The sequence below is a fragment of the Musca autumnalis genome, unplaced genomic scaffold (genome assembly GCF_047663935.1).
Source record: "Musca autumnalis isolate F117 unplaced genomic scaffold, ASM4766393v1 scaffold_2, whole genome shotgun sequence".
NCBI classification, from domain to species: Eukaryota; Metazoa; Arthropoda; class Insecta; order Diptera; family Muscidae; genus Musca; species Musca autumnalis.
The window spans coordinates 233,310,974-233,320,172 of NW_027411755.1; the positions used below are offsets into that span (position 1 = coordinate 233,310,974).

A 9,199-nucleotide genomic window follows, 5' to 3' on the forward strand; every position below is an offset into this window, starting at 1 on the left:
AAGCGTGGATTTTTAAGAATATTTTTGGGATGACCATCACAACAAAGAAGCGTGGATTTTTAAGAATATTTTTGGGATGACCATCACAACAAAGAAGCGTGGATTTTTAAGAATATTTTTGGGATGACCATCACAACAAAGAAGCGTGGATTTTTAAGAATATTTTTGGGATGACCATCACAACAAAGAAGCGTGGATTTTTAAGAATATTTTTGGGATGACCATCACAACAAAGAAGCGTGGATTTTTAAGAATATTTTTGGGATGACCATCACAAAAAAGAAGCGTGGATTTTTAAGAATATTTTTGGGATGACCATCACAACAAAGAAGCGTGGATTTTTAAGAATATTTTTGGGATGACCATCACAACAAAGAAGCGTGGATTTTTAAGAATATTTTTGGGATGACCATCACAACAAAGAAGCGTGGATTTTTAAGAATATTTTTGGGATGACCATCACAACAAAGAAGCGTGGATTTTTAAGAATATTTTTGGGATGACCATCACAACAAAGAAGCGTGGATTTTTAAGAATATTTTTGGGATGACCATCACAACAAAGAAGCGTGGATTTTTAAGAATATTTTTGGGATGACCATCACAACAAAGAAGCGTGGATTTTTAAGAATATTTTTGGGATGACCATCACAACAAAGAAGCGTGGATTTTTAAGAATATTTTTGGGATGACCATCACAACAAAGAAGCGTGGATTTTTAAGAATATTTTTGGGATGACCATCACAACAAAGAAGCGTGGATTTTTAAGAATATTTTTGGGATGACCATCACAACAAAGAAGCGTGGATTTTTAAGAATATTTTTGGGATGACCATCACAACAAAGAAGCGTGGATTTTTAAGAATATTTTTGGGATGACCATCACAACAAAGAAGCGTGGATTTTTAAGAATATTTTTGGGATGACCATCACAACAAAGAAGCGTGGATTTTTAAGAATATTTTTGGGATGACCATCACAACAAAGAAGCGTGGATTTTTAAGAATATTTTTGGGATGACCATCACAACAAAGAAGCGTGGATTTTTAAGAATATTTTTGGGATGACCATCACAACAAAGAAGCGTGGATTTTTAAGAATATTTTTGGGATGACCATCACAACAAAGAAGAAGCGTGGATTTTTAAGAATATTTTTTTGACCAACCATCACAACAAAGAAGCGTGGATTTTTAAGAATATTTTTTTGACCAACCATCACAACAAAGAAGCGTGGATTTTTAAGAATATTTTTTTGACCAACCATCACAACAAAGAAGCGTGGATTTTTAAGAATATTTTTGGGATGACCATCACAACAAAGAAGCGTGGATTTTTAAGAATATTTTTGGGATGACCATCACAACAAAGAAGCGTGGATTTTTAAGAATATTTTTGGGATGACCATCACAACAAAGAAGCGTGGATTTTTAAGAATATTTTTGGGATGACCATCACAACAAAGAAGCGTGGATTTTTAAGAATATTTTTGGGATGACCATCACAACAAAGAAGCGTGGATTTTTAAGAATATTTTTGGGATGACCATCACAACAAAGAAGCGTGGATTTTTAAGAATATTTTTGGGATGACCATCACAACAAAGAAGCGTGGATTTTTAAGAATATTTTTGGGATGACCATCACAACAAAGAAGCGTGGATTTTTAAGAATATTTTTGGGATGACCATCACAACAAAGAAGCGTGGATTTTTAAGAATTTTTTTGAGCTACCATCACAACAAAGAAGCGTGGATTTTTAAGAATTTTTTTGAGCTACCATCACAACAAAGAAGCTTGGATTTTTAAGAATAATTTTTTGACCAACCATCACAACAAAGAAGCGTGGATTTTTAAGAATAATTTTTTGACCAACCATCACAACAAAGAAGCGTGAATTTTTAAGAATATTTTTTGAGCTACCATCACAACAAAGAAGCGTGGATTTTTAAGAATAATTTTTTGACCAACCATCACAACAAAGAAGCGTGGATTTTTAAGAATAATTTTTTGACCAACCATCACAACAAAGAAGCGTGGATTTTTAAGAATAATTTTTTGACCAACCATCACAACAAAGAAGCGTGGATTTTTAAGAATATTTTTTGAGCTACCATCACAACAAAGAGGCGTGGATTTTTAAGAATATTTTTGAGCTACCATCACAACAACGAAGCGTAGATTTTTAAGAATATTTTTAGAGCTACCACCACAACAAAGAGGCGTGGATTTTTAAGATTTTTTATTTGAGCTACCATCACAACAAAGAAGCGTTTATTTTGAAGAATATTTTTTGAGCGACTATCACAACAAAGAAGCGTGGATTTTTAAGAATATTTTTGAAGCGACTATAACAACATAGAAGCGTGGATTTTTAAGAATATTTTGTGAACGACCATCACAACAAAGAAGCGTGGATTTTTAAGAATATTTTGTGAACGACCATCACAACAAAGAAGCGTGGATTTTTAAGAATATTTTTTTGACCAACCATCACAACAAAGAGGCGTGGATTTTTAAGACTTTTATTTTTGAGCTACCATCACAACAAAGAAGCGTGGATTTTTAAGACTATTTTTTGAGCTACCATCACAACAAAGAAGCGTGGATTTTTAAGAATTTTTTTGAGCTACCATCTCATCAAAGAAGCGTGGATTTTTAAGAATATTTTTTTGAGCTACCATCACAACAAAGAAGCGTGGATTTTTAAGAATATTTTTTGAGCTACCATCACAACAAAGAAGCGTGGATTTTTAAGAATATTTTTTGAGCTACCATCACAACAAAGAAGCGTGGATTTTTATGAATATTTTTTGAGCTACCATCACAACAAAGAAGCTTGGATTTTTAAGAATAATTTTTTGACCAACCATCACAACAAAGAAGCGTGGATTTTTAAGAATAATTTTTTGACCAACCATCACAACAAAGAAGCGTGGATTTTTAAGAATATTTTTTGAGCTACCATCACAACAAAGAAGCGTGGATTTTTATGAATATTTTTTGAGCTACCTTCACAACAAAGAAGCGTGGCTTTTTAAGAATACTTTTTGAGCTAACATCACAACAAAGAAGCGTGGATTTTAAGAATACTTTTCTAGCTAACATCACAACAAAGAAGCGTGGATTTTAAGAGTATTTTTGGGATGACCACCACAACAAAGAAGCGTGGATTTTTAAGAATATTTTTTGAGCTACCATCACAACAAAGAAGCGTGGCATTTTAAGAATATTTTTGAGCTACCATCACAACAAAGAAGCGTGGATTTTAAGAGTATTTTTGGGATGACCACCACAACAAAGAAGCGTGGATTTTTAAGAATATTTTTTGAGCTACCATCACAACAAAGAAGCGTGGATTTTTAAGAATATTTTCGGGGCTACCATCACAACAAAGAAGCGTGGATTTTTAAGAATATTTTCGGGGCTACCATCACAACAAAGAAGCGTGGATTTTTAAGAATATTTTCGGGGCTACCATCACAACAAAGAAGCGTGGATTTTTAAGAATATTTTCGGGGCTACCATCACAACAAAGAAGCATGGATTTTTAAGAATATTTTCGGGGCTACCATCACAACAAAGAAGCATGGATTTTTAAGAATATTTTCGGGGCTACCATCACAACAAAGAAGCATGGATTTTTAAGAATATTTTCGGGGCTACCATCACAACAAAGAAGCATGGATTTTTAAGAATATTTTCGGGGCGACTATCATAACAAAGATTATCCACGCATAATATTCGTCTTCTTTTGTCTCTGAAGGGAATATTTTTCATGTTTTTTTATTTCTTATTTTTTATAGCATTAACAATTGTTTTTAAGCTTAAACAAAAAAGTTAAATTTTATTTAATATACACTTATTCACCATTCTCAAGAAAAAATCCATTGTTTATTATTCAGTTTATGAACAACAAGTTGTTTGTGACTTTTGTTGTTTACTTCGACTATGCATCCCAGTGCCCGTTCACCATTGTAATCATAATCAACATTCCATCCTGCTGTATTTATATATTTAACTTTACGTTTTTTTTTTCTTTATTTTGCCCTACTTTTGCAGATCCAGTTGTGACATTGATGCCCGGCCAGGAATTGAATGTGGGGTTTTTAATGGAAGAACGCAAAAAACGTTGTGATAAAGATATCAATGCGCCACCATTCGATGATTTGCGTAATTTTACGTATGAGGGGAGTGGGAGTATAGCAGAATCTTTAAGTTCGTTAGCATCAGGTAAGTGAAAGTTATCCCTCTTTTTTTACAACTATTTTTCCTTCGCCCTTTGTTCAATAAATTTTAACATGTAAAGCTGCCACTCTTTATGACATTTCATGGTAAACGAGTAAGAAAGGGGTTCGGCAAAATGCCATATAATTTACACGTTTAAAAGGGGAAATAAATGATGAATAATTTATAAAATTTCCATTACGGATTTCACAGAAATACATTGTTGATTTGCCAGAAAGGGGGAAAATGAGAAGAATAGTTAAAAAAAATCAAGTTGTGATATTGGAACTTCATACATTTAAATGTAGGGAATCTTAGCGAAAGTTTAAACAATCAGGTTAGTTTTTGACTTCAAGGAAAAGGCGCCCCCCCCTCAACACATTTTCTTAAAAAAACAAGTTTCTTCATTGTGATGGTTCCTTTAATAATACTCTTAAAAAAATCCACGTGTCTTTATTGTGATGGTCCCTCCAAAAATATTGTTTTTTTTTGCGATGGTCCCTCCAAAAATATTCTTAAAAATCCACGCTTCTTTGCTGTGATGGTCCCTCCAAAAATATTCTTAAAAATCCACGCTTCTTTGCTGTGATGGTCCCTCCAAAAATATTCTTAAAAATCCACGCTTCTTTGCTGTGATGGTCCCTCCAAAAATATTCTTAAAAATCCACGCTTCTTTGCTGTGATGGTCCCTCCAAAAATATTCTTAAAAATCCACGCTTCTTTGCTGTGATGGTCCCTCCAAAAATATTCTTAAAAATCCACGCTTCTTTGCTTTGATGGTCCCTCCAAAAATATTCTTAAAAATCCTCGCTTCTTTGCTGTGATGGTCCCTCCAAAAATATTCTTAAAAATCCACGCTTCTTTGCTGTGATGGTCCCTCCAAAAATATTCTTAAAAATCCACGCTTCTTTGCTGTGATGGTCCCTCCAAAAATATTCTTAAAAATCCACGCTTCTTTGCTGTGATGGTCCCTCCAAAAATATTCTTAAAAATCCACGCTTCTTTGCTGTGATGGTCCCTCCAAAAATATTATTAAAAATCCACGCTTCTTTGCTGTGATGGTCCCTCCAAAAATAATCTTAAAAATCCACGCTTCTTTGCTGTGATGGTCCCTCCAAAGATATTCTTAAAAATCCACGCTTCTTTGCTGTGATGGTTCCTCTAAAAAATATTCTTAAAAATCCACGCATCATTGCTGTGATGGTTCCTCTAAAAAATATTCTTAAAAATCCACGCATCATTGCTGTGATGGTTCCTCTAAAAAATATTCTTAAAAATCCACGCATCATTGCTGTGATGGTCCCTCCAAAAATATTCTTAAAAATCCACGCTTTTTTGCTGTGACGGTCCCTCCAAAAATATTCTTAAAAATCCACGCTTCTTTGCTGTGATGGTCCCTCCAAAAATATTCTTAAAAATCCACGCTTCTTTGCTGTGATGGTCCCTCCAAAAATATTCTTAAAAATCCACGCTTCTTTGCTGTGATGGTCCCTCCAAAAATATTCTTAAAAATCCACGCTTCTTTGCTGTAATGGTCCCTCTAAAAATATTCTTAAAAATCCACGCTTCTTTGCTGTGATGGTCCCTCCAAAAATATTCTTAAAAATCCACGCTTCTTTGCTGTAATGGTCCCTCTAAAAATATTCTTAAAAATCCACGCTTCTTTGCTGTAACGGTCCCTCTAAAAATATTCTTAAAAATCCACGCTTCTTTGCTGTGATGGTTCCTCTAAAAAATATTCTTAAAAATCCACGCTTCTTTGCTGTGATGGTCCCTCCAAAAATATTCTTAAAAATCCACGCTTCTTTGCTGTGATGGTCCCTCCAAAAATATTCTTAAAAATCCACGCTTCTTTGCTGTGATGGTCCCTCCAAAAATATTCTTAAAAATCCACGCTTCTTTGCTGTGATGGTCCCTCCAAAAATATTCTTAAAAATCCACGCTTCTTTGCTGTGATGGTCCCTCCAAAAATATTCTTAAAAATCCACGCTTCTTTGCTGTGATGGTCCCTCCAAAAATATTCTTAAAAATCCACGCTTCTTTGCTGTGATGGTCCCTCCAAAAATATTCTTAAAAATCCACGCTTCTTTGCTGTGATGGTCCCTCCAAAAATATTCTTAAAAATCCACGCTTCTTTGCTGTGATGGTCCCTCCAAAAATATTCTTAAAAATCCACGCTTCTTTGCTGTGATGGTCCCTCCAAAAATATTCTTAAAAATCCACGCTTCTTTGCTGTGATGGTCCCTCCAAAAATATTCTTAAAAATCCACGCTTCTTTGCTGTGATGGTCCCTCCAAAAATATTCTTAAAAATCCACGCTTCTTTGCTGTGATGGTCCCTCCAAAAATATTCTTAAAAATCCACACTTCTTTGCTGTGATGGTCCCTCCAAAAATATTCTTAAAAATCCACGCTTCTTTGCTGTGATGGTCCCTCCAAAAATATTCTTAAAAATCCACGCTTCTTTGCTGTGATGGTCCCTCCAAAAATATTCTTAAAAATCCACGCTTCTTTGCTGTGATGGTCCCTCCAAAAATATTCTTAAAAATCCACGCTTCTTTGCTGTGATGGTCCCTCCAAAAATATTCTTAAAAATCCACGCTTCTTTGCTGTGATGGTCCCTCTAAAAATATTCTTAAAAATCCACGCTTCTTTGCTGTGATGGTCCCTCTAAAAATATTCCTCAAAATCCACGCTTCTTTGCTGTGATGGTCCCTCCAAAAATATTCTTAAAAATCCACGCTTCTTTGCTGTGATGGTCCCTCCAAAAATATTCTTAAAAATCCACGCTTCTTTGCTGTGATGGTCCCTCCAAAAATATTCTTAAAAATCCACGCTTCTTTGCTGTGATGGTCCCTCCAAAAATATTCTTAAAAATCCACGCTTCTTTGCTGTGATGGTCCCTCCAAAAATTTTCTTAAAAATCCACGCTTCTTTGCGGTGATGGTCCCTCCAAAAATATTCTTAAAAATCCACGCTTCTTTGCGGTGATGGTCCCTCCAAAAATATTCTTAAAAATCCACACTTCTTTGCTGTGATGGTCCCTCCAAAAATATTCCTAAAAATCCACGCTTCTTTGCTGTGATGGTCCCTCCAAAAATATTCTTAAAAATCCAAGCTTCTTTGCTGTGATGGTCCCTCCAAAAATTTTCTTAAAAATCCACGCTTCTTTGCGGTGATGGTCCCTCCAAAAATATTCTTAAAAATCCACGCTTCTTTGCTGTGATGGTCCCTCCAAAAATATTCTTAAAAATCCACGCTTCTTTGCTGTGTTGGTCCCTCCAAAAATATTCTTAAAAATCCACGCTTCTTTGCTGTGATGGACCCTCCAAAAATATTCTTAAAAATCCACGCTTCTTTGCTGTGATGGTCCCTCCAAAAATATTCTTAAAAATCCACGCTTCTTTGCTGTGATTGTCCCTCAAAAAATATTCTTAAAAATCTACGCTTCTTTGCTGTGATTGTCCGTCCAAAAATATTCTTAAAAATCCACGCTTCTTTGCTGTGATGGTCCCTCCAAAAATATTCTTAAAAATCCACGCTTCTTTGCTGTGATGGTCCCTCCAAAAATGGAATGGACATTCCAAAACTATTCTTAAAAATCATCTCTTCTTTGCTGTGCTGGTTCTTCCGAAAATATTCCTAAAAATCCACGCTTCGTTGCTGTGATGGTCCCTCCAAAACTATTCTTAAAAATCCACGCTTCTTTGCTGTGATGGTCCCTCCAAAAATATTCTTAAAAATCCACAATTCTTTGTCGTGATGGTTCCTCCAAATATATTCTTATAATTCCCTTAAAATCAATGTTCTCCTTTTTTCCAGTCACTTTATCTAATTACCTTAGTCTAATAACTTCTTATTTCCCATGCTATTTAAATCCGGAGACATAATTTTTCCATGCATACTGAAGTGGCAACTTTTCCTAAATTCATTTATTAACTGTTGATAGAATTACAATTAACAAATTATTTTACATCGTCCTCTTTTCTCATCTCTTTAACATCTCATTTTAGGCACCGACGATGAGAATCAAGACTTTAATTACTTAGAAACGTGGGGTCCACGTTTCAATGCTTTGGCGGCATTATATCTGCAAGACAAAACGAAATTGAAACAACCAACCAATGAGGAATTAACACAGGAGAGCGGTGTATTATAAAATTAAATTAAGTTCATAGATTTAATAATCCAGTGGAGCAGTCGAAGCCGGAGCGCAGTAAAGTAAAGACTACCCTTAAATCTCAACAACCTTGTAAATTAAATAAAAAATCCATCATTCCAACAAAAACAAAAAAATCGCAACCACAAAACAAAAAACCCGTTCTAAATGAAATGAACACACAAAAAATAGTCTATTCGGAGGAAACAGCAAAAAAAAGCAAACCAGGGCTACAGCTAAATGAGCCACTAAAACAGCAACAAAAAACCCTAACATAAATATAAGAGAAAGTGTAAAATATCATAAAAGCAAAAAAACGTGAATTTTTTTTACATAGTCCATAAGTTGTAGAATACCAAACCAAAAACAAACAAAAAATGGCAGTCAAAGTTACTGGGTAAAATGGAAGTTATAGAGCATAAAAACTAACATAACTGAAAACATGAGAAAGGCAGGGAGGTAATACGGAGGAGGAAGAATAGGAAAAATAAGGTAAAATCTACAAAAAATCTCCCACATAGCCAGTCAGTCAGTTAGCCAACGAACAAACCATACACCAGCCAGTTTGTAATTAAGGACGCATAAAAAGAGATTGAAGCAACGAATGATTAAAAACGAAAAGAAAAATCTCTGTAAATCGCCAGCAGTAGGAAGAAGTAAAAAAAGGCAAGAGGCAAAGAATTTGCAAAAAATTATATGATAGTTTCTAGAGGATATATGAAGTAAGTTGAAGTACTGTTAGGCTTCGTTTCGTTTTTTTTTTTCTTCTTCTTTGGTTTTTTAATATAAGAAAAGCATATCAACAACATTTGCTTTA

The 9,199-nt window shown here is 34.7% G+C and overlaps 1 protein-coding gene across 1 annotated transcript in view; it reads left to right on the forward strand.

Annotated features, from left to right (window-relative positions):
* The window catches only part of CadN2 (Cadherin-N2), a 421,364-nt gene extending 412,821 nt beyond the window's left edge, over positions 1–8,543 (forward strand). Inside the window, exons 12-13 of the mRNA XM_073971018.1 lie at positions 4,060–4,230; positions 8,237–8,543. Coding sequence (XP_073827119.1) covers positions 4,060–4,230; positions 8,237–8,382 — 317 coding nt within the window. The 3' untranslated portion in view covers positions 8,383–8,543. The remainder of the gene's footprint in view (positions 1–4,059; positions 4,231–8,236) is intronic.
* Positions 8,544–9,199: the final 656 nt, after the last annotated feature.